General features: G+C 49.3%; 1 protein-coding gene across 1 annotated transcript in view; it reads right to left on the bottom strand.

Moving 5' to 3' along the window:
* The window catches only part of CD300LD (CD300 molecule like family member d), a 121,609-nt gene that overhangs the window by 14,511 nt on the left and 88,762 nt on the right, over positions 1-18,336 (bottom strand). Inside the window, exon 4 of the mRNA XM_070480010.1 lies at positions 2,715-3,044. Coding sequence (XP_070336111.1) covers positions 2,715-3,044 — 330 coding nt within the window. The remainder of the gene's footprint in view (positions 1-2,714; positions 3,045-18,336) is intronic.

Below are 18,336 nucleotides of genomic sequence, written 5' to 3'. Positions count from 1 at the left end.
TGCAAAAACAAGTGCATTATGCTGTGTGCGGCACAGACTTGAGATCATGTATGTCCTCCAAGGAACAGGGCCCAGAAGAAAGGCATCTGCTCTTCCATTCCTTCCCGTAGTTTCTCCTGAGTTGGAGTCCTCAGGACGAAGAAGGTCAGAGGCTGTGCAGGGAAGGGTGAAACTAGATCCAGGCCCGAGCATCACAGCAGCAGGTTTCCAGGGACTAGGGGACTGATTCTTGAGGCAGGGGAGCCACGCTGCCTTGAGAACCACAGTCACTGCTGACCACTGTCATCGCCTGCAAGAAATGCCTTTTTCTTCTGTTTGAGGGTCTTTCTCTCTGGACAACGTTAAAGACCATGGGGGCTGCTGGTTTTCCTGGGGCTTCCACCCAGAGCTCCTCAGAGGCATGTTGACCCAGAGGACAGCACCCAGCAGGCCCAGGAGCAGGGGCACCTTCAGGAAGACCAGGAGCAGGAAGTGGACGCTGCCCAGCAGGGACCTGTGGGGGACACGGGGACAGGAAGTGAGTTGCCCCCAGGCCCCCTCCTCCCAGCTCTCCCAGGTCCCGGGTTCCAAAAACCTACACTAGCGCCAGCCCGGGACCCCAGGGTGACAACGGCCTTCACCCCCAGACTCTCCTTCATGTCTCACTGTTCTGGCCCTTGCTGCTCTCCTGGGCAGGAAGGGACTAGTGTCCTCATCAGAAGGAGAAGAGCTTAGAACACAGACGCACACAAAGGGGAAACACATGATGCCACAGCGAGGAAGACGGCGGTCTACACGGCTAAGGAGGGAGGCCTTGGAAGAAAGGAAATACGCTGACACCTTGACCGCAGACCCTGGCCTCCAGAGTTGTGAGAAATGAATGCTGTGTAAGCCACCTGGGCTGTATTACTTTGTCATGCAGCCAAGCTAATACAAGAATCATCCCTTATTCCTCACTCTTCACAGAAGTTTCTCAAATAAAGTCATGAATCAATCCCTTAGCCCTGTACGGTACATTGATTATGTAATATAAGCACCTGGAAGGCAGACAGCTGCATATTTGGATAATCCTCATATCCCCTCGTATTCCTAAAATAGGAATGGGCAGCCTTCCCTGGTGGTAAGTGATAAAGAATCCAAAGCCAATGCAGGAATCATTAGAAAGCCCATGCATAGCCATGAAGACCAAGCATATCCCCCCAGAAATAAAATAAATAAACAAAATTTTTTTGAAAAAAGGGATGGGCAGGAGTGTGTACTCAGTGCTTATTTGTTGGATAAATGAGTGAATCAGGCATCTCATGAAGATCAAAAGCCCTAACTGGTACTTACGGGTGCCCTTCTGGGGCAACAGGTGCCGTGAACATCTTGGCATTGGAGGTGGCAGATGTGGAGATCAACTCTCCAGCTGCAAGACAACAGACCAGGTTACACAGAACTCTGCCTGCTCACCCACCTGCAGCCCGAAAAGTGCCTCTGAGTCTGGGGGATGGGGTTTGGGGAAGCAGAGACCTCCCTGCCCTGAGGAGTCTGGAGCAGGGCCAAGGGAGGGGCCGACAGCCTGGACTGCTCATGTCTCCCTGGCCTCCGGGAGACTCAGAGCCTCAGAGGCAGTGGGGCTGGCACAGGTCCAGGGAGGTCAGAGTGGCCCAGGGTCGCCTCAGGACAAGGGCAGCTGGAGGGCAGCTGAATCCAGATGCTCCAGCTGCTAATGCCGGGCCTCGGCCAGTGCCTCCCCCATCTACTTATCCACGAGGACAGGAGTAGACTGGGGGCTACCAGGCAGCTGACATAGCCGAGGTCGGCGACGTCAAAGGTCAGGACCAGCCCTGAGCAAAGTCCCGAGGTTCAGGAAGAGCCTGCACCTGGAGGACGTTATTAAGCTCCCACGATGGGGATAGTTCTCAGGAATGTTGTCAGGATTGAATGAGATGATGAACATGTACTTTGCAAGTAGAATGAGCCTCACAGGTTCCAGGTGTATGTGTTGGGGAGCTATTGACTGTGTGCCCACCCCTCTTTACCAGAGGTTCCCAGTGAGCTGGTGTTGCCTGGTCCGAGAGTCAGCAGAGGCAGAGCCCAACAGACAAAATCTGTCAAACCAAGGTGCCTCAGCTGATAAGCCCAGGAGTGTTTGCCTTCTAGAAGGATTTAGGAAGAGTGTCATTCAACGCAAACGTACAAATGGCTCCTGATGGGGTTTCATGCATCAGAATTGCAGCCTTCTGACTGTGGAGCCCTTTCCAGACCCCGACATTAAGCACAGCATCCCCCACTGGGCTGGGTCTTTCCCCTGAGATGGGATATGGACCACGCGGTGGGCATGGCAGCTCTGAAGACCCAAGCCTGAATTCTAGAAAGAGCAGGAACACCCCCAGGGCAGCAGGGGTCCCAGGAAAGCACTGGCGGGAACTGGGGGCTCCAGGTCCCACAGAGGAGGGCCCCTCTGGCGCACGGGCTGACACTGGGACTTTCATCTCCTTGGAAACAGACTCGGGCTCTGACTGTGCAGAGGAAAGCAAGGTGCCGGGAAAGCCTGATCCCCTCCCAGAGGAGGCCCTGGAGCCAGGAGAACATCTAGGGGAAGCCCTGCCCCTCCCAGCCCAGGTGGTCTGTGGGGGCTCCGTGAGACCTCAGGACTCCCCAGCCCCTGTGACATTCACTCTGAGGGCCAGCTGGGTCCCTGGACAGAGCAGGCCCTGAAGAGACACGTCCACATGGACACAGACTCTCACCTGGGTCAATGGTCACTTCTACTCGGTTCCCCAGGTCAGTTCCGACTCTCTCAATCCCACACCAGTAAGTGTCTGAATCATCTAGCCTGAGCTTCTCCATGGTCACGGTGAACGAGCGGTCTTTCCGGTCGTCCTTGATGGACACTCGGCCCTTCTTCACCTCCTTCTCTGATCCAGTGGTTTTAACCATGATCCGACAGCTGCCCAAGTCGGCCCCCCGGCACCACCACTTCAGGTAGGACTCATACCCAGGGTCGTATCGACACCTCACAGTCAGTGATGCCTGCTCCACACCTCTCACTGCTCTGGGACCCGAGATGGCAGATGAGCCTGGAAATACAAATCCATGCACCTGTCACCTCCCGCCCTGGGGGCAGGGCCACAGCCTCCTGCATTGTGAATAGTTCAACCAGACCCAAGGGCCTCCTGAGCGGAGAAACAGTCAAGAAAGGAATACACCTTCCACAAGATGGACCCTTTGCCCTTCAAAATACTAGTCAAAGCCACCAGGAAAATCCCATAAGAGCACAGCTACAGATCTCAAAGAAGCACAAACATTGACACAGAGCAAGAGTAGCTTCCTGTAATAACCCCACTTCCCCTGTCTGCGGCCACTAAGCCTTTCCATTCCCACCGTGTCCATTTGCAGCCATCCCTGTGTTACTCTGCTCTGATGGGGAGGAAAGGCCCGGGGACCCATTTCCACAGAAGATGACTCTGCACTGAAGACCTCAGGAGGTCCAGCTGACACACCCCCTTAGCATGTCTGTGGGGAGGCTGTTCCTACTGGTTACGATGTAGTAAACCAGTAAGCTCTAGTAAACTGGGTATGGTGTAGTGAATGTGCCGGCAGGGTCCTCCCTGAGGCTGACCAGAACAGTGGTTGCTACTGGGGCTCCATGTGCTATGGACTCCATACAGGACATATCCCATTATGTTCACTGAATTGTGAATTCCACTCCCAAATTCCTGGGAGAAGTGCTTTTGTAGGATGAAAACAAGGACAGGACAGCACTCACTGGCTCATTATTTTCAGTCTAGGTCCGTCTAGTCAAGGCTATGGTTTTTCCACTAGTCATGTATGGATGTGAGAGTTGGACTATAAAGAAAGCTAGGGCTGAACAATTGATACTTTTGAACTGTGCTGTTGAAGAAGACTCTTGAGAGTGTCTTGACTGCAAGGAGATCCAACCAGTCCATCCTAATAGAAGTCAGTCCTGCATATTCATTGGAAGGACTGATGCTGAAGCTGAAACTCCAATACTTTGGCCACCTTATGTGAAGAACTGACTCATTGGAAAAGACCCTGATGCTAGGAAAGATTGAAGGCAGGAGGAGAAGGGAACAACAGAGGATGAGATGGTTGGATGGCATCACTGACTCAATGGACCCAAGTTTGAGTAAACTCCAGGAGTTGGTGATGGACAGGGAGGCCTGGCGTGTTGCAGTCCATGGGGTCACAACGAATTGGACATGACTGAGTGACTGAACGGAACTGAACTGAAACTTGCATAAAGGCACTCAGAGCACTGGAAATCACTTAAATCAGACCTCCATTAAAAATTATTTAAATTTACTGAAGTCAACGCAAACCTGGAGCTTCCCAGTGGCTCAGGGGTAAAGAATCCACCTGCAATTCAGGAGCCGCAGGAGACAAGTTCCATTCCTGGGTCAGGAAGATCCCCTGGAGGAGGGCTTGGAAACCCACTCCAGTATTCTTGCCTGGAGAATCCAATGGACAGAGGAGGCTGGCAGAGTACGGTCCATGGAGTCACAAAGAGTTGGATACGACTGAAGCAACTTAGCATGCATGCATGCAAATGCAAACCCATTCACAGAAACTCTGACCACTTCTTTACAGTCAATAAACATTCATACAAACTTTCTGTGTTTCCTGTCTAGAGAAGATCCTTTAGCATTTGTTGAAGAGCTGGTTTGGTGGTGCTGAATTCTCTCAGATTTTGCTTGTCTGTAAAGCGTTTGAATTCTCCTTCATATCTGACGGAGATCCTTGCTGGATACAGTAATCTGGGTTGTAGGTTATTCTCTTTCATTACTTTAAGTATGTCCTGCCATTCCCTTCTAGCCTGAAGAGTTTCTATTGAAAGATCAGCTGTTATCCTTATGGGAATCCCCTAGTGTATTATATGTTGTTTCTCCCTTGCTACTTTAAATATTTGTTCTTTGTGTTTGATCTTTGTTAATTTGATTAATATGTGTCTTGGGATGTTTCACCTTGGGTTTATCCTGTTTGGGACTCTCTGGGTTTCATGGACTTGTGTGACTATTTCCTTCCCCATTTTGGGGAACTTTTCAGCTATTATCTCCTCGAGTATTTTCTCATGGCCTTTGTGTCAATGTATGGCAAAACCCACCACAATATTGTAAAGTAATTAGCCTCCAACTAATAAAAATAAATGAAAAAATAAATAAACATTCAGCATGATTGTTCAGCATGAGTTTGAGATGGAACTAGAAGCATGTGGAACATGATCTAACAACTTCAAACAACAGGTTTTTTGAAAGCACATAGAGAACATTTACAAAAATTGACCAGTAAAGAGACTGCCACAAAATAGGTCAATGAAATTTTCCAAGGACTGAAGTCATTGAGAATGTTCTCTAGATATAATTCGACTAAGCTAGAAATTCATAATAAAACAGAAGTTAAACATTTCCACACGCTCAGAAAATGTCTAAAGAGCAAAATAAAATGGAAGTGTTATCGTTAAGTCGAGTCTGACTTTTTGCCACCCCATGGTCTGTCATGGAATTCTCTAGGCAAGAATATTGGAGTAGGTTGCCATTCCTTTCTCCAGGGGATCTTCCTGACCCAGGGGTTGAACCAGGATATCCTGCCTTAGAGGCGAATTTTTTTACCATCTGAGCTACCAGGGATGCCCAAAATCAACAAAATAGTGAGAAAAAAATCACAATAAAAACTTTAAGGACTTCCCCAATGGTCCAATGCAGGGGCACGGGTTCCACCCCGGTCCAGGAAGATTCCCCACTCCATGGGTGGGGTGGGCAACTCCGTGCGGGACCACAGCGATGGAGCCTGCATCCCCTGGAGCCTGTGCTCTGTGACCAGGGAAGCCACTGCTGTGACAACCCCGCTCACCACACCTAGAGAAAGACCCTGAGCACCCCCACGACCCACTGCAGCCAGAAATAAAGCTTTTAAAAAGCTCTTCAGGAGTGGATTCCTTCATTACCCCCATTTTCCTTCATTCATCTGCTTGTGTAGAATGACCAAGGTTGAAAAACACTGTCCTACAGCGGGGGACACTTTGGTTTGGTTTGGTTTCTTGTTTCCCAGCACCTAACATAGAACCTGTGAGGTATTAATAGTAAACGTGATATTTGATTAACAAGTAAGTGTCTGGATGAAGCAACGGACTCTGCTGCGTTCCCTGCCGTGTTCCCCCAGGACAGACCCTCAGGATCTCCTGCCTCAGTCACTCCAGGGTCTGAGCCCCGCCCCACTCACCTGGGATGATGAGAAGGAGCAGAGCCGGGAGCAGACACGTGGTCCTGCCTCCCATCCTTGGAGCTAACGAGTTCTCAGCGCCCGTCAAGGACCCGGAGCCAAGGTCAGAAGTAGACACACCAGATGTCCCTCAAGCCTCGAGAGACGTTTCCTGAATCTCCTTTGCACTTGTCTCTGGTTCACTTCCCACTTCAGCACCTACTTCTGCATTTTACATATTAGGAGAAAGGAGTGTCATTGATTGAGAGGATGAATTGCAGCATGTGATGAGAGTTCTGTGCAGACCTCTGTGCCTCTGGGGAGAACAAGTGGTCCGGGTCCGGGCGAGTGTGCCTACGAGGAGCCGAGACATCACTGCTGGGGGGAGAGGGCAGAGCTGGTGGTGGGTGAGGAGAGAGGACCCCAGAGCAGGGGTCTGAGGCAGGAATGGACTCAACTGGGTCTGCACTTTGGGGAGAAGGCGGAGCTCGGGGCTCAGGTCCAGCCTTGCTGGAGAAACAGCCCCACCCTCCCCTCCCTGCAGGCAGCATCTCAGACCACCTTCCTGCCCTGAGCCCTCCCCTCCCTGGGTCGGCTCCCTTTGAGGTCCTGAGTCGCTGCAGAGCAGAGGCCGCCCTGGGGGAGGATCAGAAAGGAGAAGCCCCTTTTCCTTTCACCCATTTTGTCCAGAGGCTTCCTCTCCCACGTCTGCACCTGCCCCCCGGCTCCTGGCTGCTGGTCACCACCCTGCACAGGCACTGCTGATTCTTCTGTGTCCTGGGTGACCCTCCCCACTGCCCTCAGGGGCCCCTTGTGTCCCCTGCTCCCTCTCCCCCTCCTCTCTGGACGGATTCTTTGTCTCTCCTTTCCTCTGTCCTATTTTAGCAGGCGAGTTTCTCTGAGCCTCTGACCCCTTCTTTCTCACTCTGTCCTGGCCAGTTCTGTTTATTTCATGTCATGTGTGGTTTTGTGGCTTCCGTGCTGCTAAGAGCTACCCAGAGGTGAACAGGACCCAGCTCCCCAGGTTTGGCGGGTGTTCTGAGTGCTCCATGCTCTGTGTGTGTGTGTGTGTGAGCCCCAGGTCGAAAGACTCCTCCTTGGTCACCATGAGATTCCACCCCTGGGATCTGTGCCTTGAGATCCACTCCCAGGCACGCCCTCTGGTCATGACGAAAGGAGCTCCTTTTCTTCTCCCCTGGTAGCCCAGCACTCCCCAGGGGCCATGCCCACACGCAGCTTCACCCACTGGTCTGGGTCGGGAGGGCAGGTGGGCAGATCCTGGGGGTGGGAGTGTGTCCCGGCTCTCTCTCAGAGGCTCCCATCTGCTGCAGGGGAGCCACTGTCTTCTAACGGGTGTTCGGACCTCTTCTGCCCACCCTGAGGGTTCAGGGCACCTGGGCAGGCGGTGAGGAGCTCAAGTGCACTGGTCTCAGGGCCTCACTGTCCCTCCAGGAAGTTGTGTTCTGAATCACTGGTTGTGGCTGAGGATTTAACCCTGGCTGGAATTCCACTTCTCTTAAAAGTAGGTCCCAGCCATTTCTCCAAAGAAGACATCCTGATGTTTTGCGTAGGACATGAGAAGATGCTCAGCCTCACTAATTAGTAGAGAAATGCAAATAAAAACTTCAGTGAGATATCACCTCACACTGGTCAGAATGGCCATCATTACATTTAACAAATGCTGGAGAGAGGGTGGAGAAAAGGGAAACATCCTACCCTGTTAGTTAGAATGAAAGTTGGTACACCTACTACGGAAATTGAGTGGAGGTTCCTTAGAAGACTAAAAACAGAATTACGATATGATCCAGTACTCCTACGCCTGGGCATATACTGGACAAATCTCTAGTCCAAAAAGATGCACACACCCCTATGTTCACAGCAGCACTCTTCACAGTAGGCAAGACATGGAAACCACCTAAACGGCCATGAGCAGATGAGTGGATGAGAAGGAGGTGTGTATATATCCACATACACACACGGGAATACTACCAAGCCATAAGAAAGAATGAATAATCCCACTTTCTGGAGAAGGAAATGGCAACCCACTCTAGTATTCTTGCGTGGAGATTCCTACGGACGGAAGAATCTGGTGGGCTACAGTCCGTGAGGTCACAAGAGTCAGACACACCTGAGCATTTTCATCAACATAGGTGCAACTAGAGAATATCCTACTAAGTGCAGTAACTCAGGAAGTCAAAGACAAACACCATATGATAGCACTTATATGTGGAATCTCAAATATGGCATAAATGAACATATCAACCAGAAAGACTCACGGACGTAGAGAACAGACCTGTGGTTGCTGAGGTGGAGGGATGAGGGAAGGGAAAGGCTCGGAGTCTGGGATTAGCAGACGTGAGCTGTTACATCTGGATGGGTAAGCAGCAAGATCCTACTGTATACCACGGGGGACTGTCTGCAATATCCTGTGATAAATCACAATGGAAATGAATATTTTAAAAAAGAACATCTCTGTGTGTATAACTGACTCACTCTGCTGCACAGGAGAGGTTGGCACAACATTGTCAATCAACTCTACTTCAATTAGAGAAATAAAATGAAAAGACCCATTATGAAAATTAGGTCCTGACCTGATCTATACACGATTGCTTCTTCCCATAAAGAAAACAAGGGTCGCTTTAAATGCTAAGAAGAAGGTATATAGATGTTCACCAAAGGCATGGGCCAGAATTTCAGAGCAACACTCCTCATAACAGTCAAAACTTGACACCACTCAGACATCTACCAACAGAAAGGATCAGGACTTCCCTGGCGGCTCGGTGGGTAAGAATCCACCTACCCATGCAGGGGACATGAGTTTGACCCCTGGTCCGGGAAGGTTCCGCATGCTGTGGAGCAAGCAACCCTGTGTGCCCCAGCTACTGAAGGCTAGGGCCTGAGAGCCGCAGCTGCCAAAGCCCCCGCCCCTGGAGGCCCCCCCCGCCCCCAGTGAAGAGGAAAAGTTAAAATTTTACATCACCTCCTCTTCCTTCTGCCTCTGTAACTCAGCTTGCCCCTTGCAAAATCTAGATGGCATAGGTCATGTAGTCTCAGAAAGTGGGGACTTGCAATACTAGGAACTGGAGTTTATCTCACTCACCCTTGTCCTGCTCTTTGCAATCACCCAGCCCCTGCAAACCTGCTTAATCATGTCTGCCTGTCCAGGTCAGACATCCCCCTCCCCATCTTGACCACTGTTCCCGCACACTCAAAACCCCTTAGTTAAACCAGCCTATTAACAGCTAGTGTTGCCCACTATAGTCCATCTATAAAAACTCTGTAATCCTTTTGTTCAGGTCCCAGAGCTTGGAGTGTTAACACCTCTGGGCCCGCCGGCGTAATAAACTTGATTCTCCAACTCTCCAGTGTGGTGTTTGGTTTCTCGAGTACTGGTTTCTGCAACATTTCTGGAGGCCCCAGCGAGATTCCAACCACGCGGGCCCCTTTAGAAGCCAGACTGGTGGCTCAGCCGGGCTGGAGTGAAGGAACCCCGAGACGAACGAGGAGACGTGCCACCTGACGGTATTCCGGGTTCTCTTTTGGACCAGTGTTCCAACTCTCCGGATAGCCAAGCCCCAACTGGACTCACTGGAGTGACAGACCAACTCACCAGGAATGGTCACAGGATAAGGCAAGGCTCCGGGACCAGTCCCCAGGCAGGAACCTACCCCAACGGGTAGAAGAGGAGACTGATCACCTCCTTGGGCTCCCAGGGAGGCAGCAACAGTTAAGGAAACTTGGAGACTCTGAAGGAAGGGAGGCATCGTGATAGCCTCTGAATGATTGTGAGTGAGTGATTGCTGATTGTGACCAACCTAGACAGCATATTAAAAAGCAGAGACATTACTTTCCCAACAAAGGTCCATCTAGTCAAGGCTATGGTTTTTCCAGTAGTCATGTATGGATGTGAGAGTTGGACTGTAAAGAAAGCTAACCGCAGAAGAATCGGTGCTTTTGAACTGTGGTGTTGGAGAAGACTCTTGAGAGTCCCTTGGACTGCAAGGAGATCCAACCAGTCCATCCTAAAGGAGATCAGTCCTGGGTGTTCATTGGAAGGACTGATGTTGAAGCAGAAACTCCAATACTTTGGCCACCTGATGCAAAGAGCTGACTCATTTGAAAAGACCCTGATGCTGGGAAAGATTGAGGGCAGGAGGAGAAGGGGACGACAGAGGATGAGGTGGTTGGATGGCATTACCGACTCATTGGACATGAGTTTGAGTAAACTCCGGGAGTTGGTGATGGACAGGGAGGCCTGGCGTGCATGGGGTCACAAAGAGTTGAACACAACTGAACGACTGAACTGAACTGACTGCTGATTGAACAGAGTGCAAATTAGAACTTCAAGTGAAGAAAAAAAGGGGGTCGAAGAGATATTTTAAATCTCAAACAGAAAACTATAAGATCTCTGTCACTCTGTCTGGATTTATGTATGTCTCAATATATGTCTTTTTTCTGATAATATTGTTGAAATTGTATATGAATTGCAATTTAATTGGCCTAAAGAAAAGTAAGCACTTACAAATCAAACAATTCTAAATGCAAGAAAAATTAACCTAAACAAATTTCAGATTCAAGTGAAATGGAAAATATTCAATAGTAAATATCTAGTATTAATGCTTGTTTGCTAATCTAATAAGAAAATAGGATGTGTATTTTTAATAAAAAAGATATAAAAAATAAAATTGCATTTTATAAAGGGAAAGAAAGTAGGTCTGACTTACAGGTGGCTGTTACAGAAAGTGATTAAAAGTCTGTAGAAGGTAGACCATGAAAAGGTTTTGTGCATGGTTAGGACTGACTAAGTTAAAAATAAATTTAATTAAGTTTACCTAAATGAAGTTAAAGTAAGCTGGTGCAAAACTTAGGAGAAGGCAATGGCACCCACTCCAGTACTCTCACCTGGAAAATCCCATGGACGGAGGAGCCTGGTGGGCTGCAGTCAATGAGATCACTAAGATTCAGACACGACTGAGCGACTTCACTTTCACTTTTCACTTTCATACATTGGAGAAGGAAATGGCAACCCACTCCAGTGTTCTTGCCTGGAGAGTCCCAGGGACGGGGGAGCCTGGTGGGCTGCCGTATATGGGGTCACACAGAGTCAGACACGACTGAAGTGACTTAGCAGCAGCAGCAGCAAAAACTTAAATTCAGCCTTTCTCTCTGCTAAGAGGACATACTTTCTTCAGATGTTGAACTGCTTTTAATAATAGATTTCAGTTTTTTTTAACCTCTTAATTGATCTATTCTATAATTACCTTTGAAATCTTTTGTTAACTTTGGCTAAGTAAAGAACTATTATTTCACAGTAACTTATATGATCCTACCTGACTGAGTGTCATAAACCCTTTTGATATTTAGCAACAAAACTTCCTAAATAACTCGACTTCTAGCTAACTTTGGTATGCTTCAGAGGACCCCTGAGACATCCCAAAGAGCTATTAAGCTACCTGGGTTCATTGGACATGTTAAATTACATGGGAATTACTGTTAAAAGGGTGAAAAATCTCTTCAGGTTATACTGTATGGTTGATGATACTAACATAGATATTCTAAAATTTGTGAAATTCATATAGATCTGATATGCCCTGATAAAATGTGGTCAGTTATAATTCTAGTTATCATATTAAAGTGTTATGACCAGGTTTCTTTGTCAATTGCAATAGAATCAGATTTTAAACATGCCTTCTATGGTTTTACTCTCATGCCTTTAGAAGAATGCTGCTAGTTCTCCAAGATTTATGTAAAAGACTTTCTAAGATTAAACAGATAAACCAATTTTGTTAATTAACAGTAAGTTGGTACCAGACTGGAATTTGGTCTTTTCTCTGTTTAAAGAACAAAATTTTCTTAAAATGCAGCTTTCGAAAACAGATTCTAATTCCTTTGCCTTTAAATGATCTATATTTGGTTTTAAAATCTTTTTGTTACTTTGGTAAAGTAAATAAACGTAATTTAAGATTATGCTACATGTAGACAAAGCTCATTCTGCTTCTACAAAAAATAACCCCTCATGGTTAGACTTTGGCTATCTTGCTGTCCTTAATACAAGGCAATAGTCTGCTCTTAAATCAGGAAATTAAAAATGGATAAACAACAGCTGAAAATCAGAGAGCCAGGGTTATGGGAAATCCAAGATGGCCACGTGGCTTTTCCCGGCTCCCTGACAGACCTTTTTTATTTGATGGGTTAAAGCCTCCCCTGGCTACAGAGTTAATGCCCTCACAATGAGTTCTCCAAAAGAGAAAAAAATATATTTCACAAAATATTAAGTTCTAGTTTTGTTAATTAAAGTCTGTGCTTACTAAGACTCACTTCTGAAATAGCTCCTTGTTATGTTATATTGCTAAAATTTTTAATTAAGTTATTAAAAAGGACACTCTAAGATTGTTCTAAAGCTTATCTCAGTAACCAGTCTTTGGATAAAGGTCAGATGCTCCATGATATACAACCAGATTAACACTTGACTGTATTCATTTAACTGAGTCAGATGACCTGGGGTATACCAGGCTATATCCAGTGAAAGTTTTCAACTTAAATTCTTGCTTGTGACCTTACTAATAACTGCTAGCTATATTATTTTCCAAGTAACTTGTTTCAGAAGATTATTTCTTACGTTACCAAATGTGTGACTGAGCCTGTGATAAATGCTGATATGCAGTTCCATATAAGATCAATAATCATAACATAACTCTAGATATGGGAAGAAGCAACAGGAGGAAATATTTTCTTGGACCAAAAGGCTAGTAAGACAGGTATAGTCTAGAGACCTTTGCTACTTACAAAGCCTGGTCTAGTGACAACACATTGAGTGGCGTCAATGGAATCTTTGTTAGACCTGGGAATGAGCCTTCCCAGCACTGTGAGACACAATGACCATGAAATGCCCCCCAAATATGGTCAAATATGACTATGAAGGGGCCCTGCTGACTGGAAGCTGGCCCTTGCCAACTGCCTCTACAAAGATTAAATCATGACCACTATAAGATGCTGACCTTCCTCACCCCCTTGAAAGGAGTGCAGGGTGGAGACAAAAAATAAGGCACTCTGCTCTGGAAAAACCCAGAAAAACAGGCCTTCAGATAGTCAGATGTTTTCAGGTAAAGATTTTTATGAGTACAAATTCTTGCATCTTCTCATACCTAGAGAAACACTAATGTCACGAACCAATGTCTGGACCTGGTGCTCCTATCTAGCGCCACAGCAGCTTTCCTACTCCTATTAATCTTTGGGCCTTATATCTCTAACTTTCTTGCCAAGTTTGTTTCTCCAAGTAGCAGTATGATAGGAATATTCCCCGGCTAACGCCCAGACAGTGCTAGAACAAGCTGCCTTATTCCGCGGACTCTCATCGCCCTCCATAAATGCACCCCGAGGTCCTCAGGCTGTTCTCCCTTTGAGATCTTATACAGGAGACCACCCCCAGTGATTTAAAAAAAAAAAAAACCAAAGCTCAAGAGAGACCACCAACAGTTAGCTGACCTGGAGATGTCCCGACACCTCCAGGCCCTAGGAAAGTCTTCTGCCATATTGCCCGAGAAACCTGAGAAAGGACACCCATTCACTGGGCAACTGGGTTCACCCCCATCAGCCAGGAGATGAGTTACGGGTGTCATCCCCCGGATCCACCCCACCAGAGTCAAGAAGGCAGCGGTTTCCAGTAATGAGGACACATGGAAAGCTGTTAGGGACCCCAAAAACCCGCTCAAGGTCTGGTTCCAAAAACAATGACCCTCACCCACGAAGGACGCTCAGCCCTGCTCTAGTCACTCTGGGAGCTGACTAGTCAACGCACGGCAGAAGCTTGAGGATTCTTCAGCCTTGCTCCAGCCACACTCCGGCAGCTAGATGGTCAACGCACGGCGGAAGCTTGAGGATCCAGCTATCAAAATATCAATGGATTTTCATTGTCAACCCTGGCTCTATCTCTGATCGCTATTATTTCTGTGCTCTTCGCTACAGGACTAGCTTCAGCTGCACTCCAGGACTGGGATTTGGATCAGAAGCTGCAGTTAGCTGTCTGTTATCTCACTGTAGTAGGAAGCCTCATTCTTATTAAAAGTCTCTTACGATCAATTCTCCCTACTAACTAAACTGCCCCACAGTATAGCTGACCCCCCTTCATGATGGGCTCAGTTGCTACAGCCGTGACAACCCACAGACGGGGAGAAAACGTTTTGCTCGTGTTCAGTTACCTGTTACGTGCAGGCTGTTTGCAGCCTTTGGGTGGCCCTTGCCGTAACAGATGGTGCCGCCCCCATCAAGGCCTTTTCTTTCTTTGTGGGACAGAGGCTGACAGGTTGACACTTGTCAATTAGATGGGTATCTGCACCTTAGCTTTCCTCACTCCCCAGATGAATATTGTCCCTAACACCCAGACTCTCACCGTACCTCTGGCAGCACATGCGTGCTCAAAAAGAGCCACCCAGTTTATCCCCCTACTAGTTGGTCTGGGAATCCCTGCTGGGGTAGGTGTGGGAGTAGGAGGAATCGCTTCATCAACCACCTTTTACCACACACTGTCCAAGGACTTCACAGATGACACTGAGAGTGGCCAAAGCTTTAGTGGTCTCACAGGACCAACTCGACTCCCCGGCTGAGGTGGTTTTACAGAATAGGAGAGGGCTAGACCTAGTGACAGCTGAAAAGGGAGGCCTCTGCCTCTTCTTGAATGAAAAATGCTGCTTTTATGTAAACCAATCAGAAATAGTCAGGGACATGCCCAACAGCTAAGGGAACAAATCATTAAAAGGAGGAAAATACTAGCTAATTCCTGGGGTAATTGGAGCAATATCTGGAGTTGGCATCGTGGCTTCTCCCTTTAACAGGTCCTCTCTTCACGCTCTTTGCAGCGCTTTTGTTTGGCCCTTGTATTCTCAATGCTGTTACCCAGTTCATAACCTCTTGGATTGAATCCATAAAGTTACAAATAGTAAACACTCAATATAGCCCCCTAAACGATGGGGAGCTCTGCATGTCCTACCAAAACATGAGATGATGCTTTCTACAAGTGATAGAAGCTTCAAGGGTGAGAACGAAGAGGAAAAGATAAAAATTTTACATCACCCCCTTCTCCTTCTGCCTCTGTAACTCAGCTTGCCCCTTGCAAAATCTAGATGGCATAGGTCATGTAGTCTCAGAAAGTGGGGACTTGCAATACTAGGAACTGGAGTTTATCTCACTCACCCTTGTCCTGCTCTTTGCAATCACCCAGCCCCTGCAAACCTGCTTAATCATGTCTGCCTGTCCAGGTCAGACATCCCCCTCCCCATCTTGACCACTGTTCCCGCACACTCAAAACCCCTTAGTTAAACCAGCCTATTAACAGCTAGTGTCGCCCACTATAGTCCATCTATAAAAACTCTGTAATCCCTTTGTTTGGGGCCCAAAGCTTGGAGTGTGTTAACACCTCTGGGCCCGCCGGCGTAATAAACCTGATTCTCCAACTCCCCTAGTGCGGTGCTTGGTTTCTCGAGTACTGGTTTCTGCAACGCTAGAGCCCCCGCCCCTGGAGGCCCCGCCCCTGGAGACCCCGCCCCTAGAGCCCCTGCCCCTAGAGACCCCGCCCCTAGAGACCCCGCCCCTGGAGGCCCCGCCCCTAGAGGCCCTGCCCCTAGAGACCCCGCCCCTGGAGGCCCTGCCCCTAGAGACCCCGCCCCTAGAGACCCCGCCCCTGGAGGCCCCGCCCCTAGAGGCCCTGCCCCTGGAGGCCCCGCCCCTGGAGGCCCCGCCCCTGGAGGCCCCGCCCCCGGAGGCCCCGCCCCTCGAGGCCCCGCCCCGCAAGGAGAGAAGCCCCCACAGTGAGAAGCCTGGCCCCACAACTAGAGAGTAGGCCCTGCTCGCCGCAACTAGAGAAAGCCTGAGTGCAGCAGTGAGGAGCAAGCCAAGCCAGAAAATAAATAAATAAATCTTTTTAAAAAAGAGAGAAGCAGCAGCAGCGTGGGGCGGCTGGCAGGGAAGCCAGTGCGTGTCTCTCCTCGCGCTCCCTCTGACGGGCCCTGGAGGCTGACCCAAGCCGACAGGGAAGACGAAAGCCTCCGCTTTCCAACCAGAGGACCAGGAAGCCGGGGGGAGGGCTCTGGGAGCTGCGAAGGGGTCAGGGAGCTGAGGAAGAGGACGCAGCTCCAGAAAGGGACCCTGGACAGTCAGCTCACCCTCCAAGCCGTGCCAGCCGGGCGGGACCCTGAGACAGTTCCCCAGACGGAGACCTGGGGAAAGGCCACCCCGTGTCACGGACTAGCCGCTGGGTGGCGCACACGGGCCAGGTCCGAAAGCACCTCAAAGCCTCTGAAAGCTGGACTCAGTTGGATCTGCAGTCCTGGGAAGCCTTCAGCACGCGAAGCTCTTGACTGCCTGACATTAAAGAAGCAGAATCCACAGTTAAAGACCCTGGGAGGAAAGTGGTGGAATTGCGCTGTATGTTTGTGGTGGTGTTTGCAAGAAATGATGCCTGCATTAAACATTCATCAAAGTATACATCACAAAAGAGTGAGTCTTACTCTGCAAAATTTGAAAAACAATAAGAAAAAGAAAAATGTTTTCAACTCGGCCCTTTCAATGTACACAGCTTATTTTATCGCAATTATAGCTCAATAAAGGGCTTCCCAGGTGAGTAAGTGGTAAGAATCGCATGTCAGTGCAGGGCACGCAGTTCCCATCCCTGGGTCAGGAAGACCCCCTGGAGAAGGAAATGACCACCCACTCCAGTATTCTGTATAAGGGACTCTCCAGGCAAGAATACTTACCACCTAGTCACCTGGGATGCCACCCACTCCAGTTTTCTTGCCTGGAGAATCCATGGACAGAGGAGCTTGGCGGGCTACAGTCCGTGGGGTTGCAAAGAGTCGGGCATGAGTTAGTGGCTGAACAGTAGCACACCTCTATAAAACCATTGAGAACTGAAGGGAGGGAGATAGGGAACTGGTGTTCCCTGCAGTCCTACGTACCCCCATCCCTTCATAAGTTCTTGGCTGCAGGCAGAAGCAGCCGGGCACACTGGACTCCCCCTCCTCCCAGGAGAACCCTCAGGCCTTGAACATAAACGCACACAGAAGCAGCTCAGCCTCCTCCTCCCCCACGGCTCCCTCCCCAGAACCCGCTCACCACCACGCTTCTGCTCCTGCAGACTTGCCACTGCACCTCCAAGCTCCCCTCCCCTGCAAGGCTCTTGGAGGGTGGTGGGAGGCACGAGGAAGACTCGGGGGGCTATGTCTTTGGAAGGCTAGTCCAGAGGGGGAAGCCTTAGCCGCAAAAAGATCAGTCTGAGGATTGGAGTCACAAGGACTTTCACAAGGAATTTCATTCTGAGCATATCTGAGCACCTAACGGGGCGGGTAACTCTGCAAAAGTGCATTGGCTTTGAAAGCCAAGAGCCGAGTCGGAGATGGGAGTGGAGATGTGCGTGTGACGGTCCTGTGCATGGAGGGGACGCTGGAGAGAGAGCTGGGGATGCTGCTCAGAGAAGAGGGCAACAAGGACAGAGTCCGGGAGATGCCAGGGTGAGGGGCACAAGAGCGAGAAGAGGGACTCAGCCGAGAAGAGAGAGGAGACTTCCCTGTGGCTCAGTGGTTAAGAACCCACCTCCCATTGCAGGAGACACGGGTTTGACCCCTGATCCGGGAAGATCCCACATGCTGCGGAGCAGCTAAGCCCGTGCACCTCAGCTACTGGGCCTGAGCCCTAGTGCTACATTCTCCCCGATCACAGACCAGCCGTGCACGCCGTGCTGTTCAACTGGCCGCCTCCTCAGACCCTCACACACACTTGCAGCTCAGACCCTCACACACACTTGCAGCTCACACCCTCACACACACTTGCAGCTCAGACCCTCACACACACTTGCAGGGAGATCTGGGGCAACTTGGGTGCTCTGCAACTCCCCAGCCACGGAGGACACGTTATCACACCCATCACACGCTCTAAAGGACAGCAATTCACGAAACCGGGAAGTAAGAGCAGAAACATGAGGGAAGTAGATGAGAGAAACTAAAAACTAATGATTTGGACAAATAGAGGGCGCTTTTCCTGTGGGCTCAGTTCAAGTTCCTGGAGAGCAGCTGGCACTGATGATCCACAGGGCGGGGGCCCAGGGGCAGGACCAGTGGCTGCTCCCAGTCCTCCAGGTGAGAGGGGCTGGGCTTTGGGAACTGG

This window comes from Odocoileus virginianus, chromosome 17 (assembly GCF_023699985.2).
Source record: "Odocoileus virginianus isolate 20LAN1187 ecotype Illinois chromosome 17, Ovbor_1.2, whole genome shotgun sequence".
Taxonomy (NCBI): domain Eukaryota; kingdom Metazoa; phylum Chordata; class Mammalia; order Artiodactyla; family Cervidae; genus Odocoileus; species Odocoileus virginianus.
The sequence above is the reverse complement of the archived record's forward strand: the minus strand, read 5'-3'. Positions and strand labels throughout refer to the sequence as shown.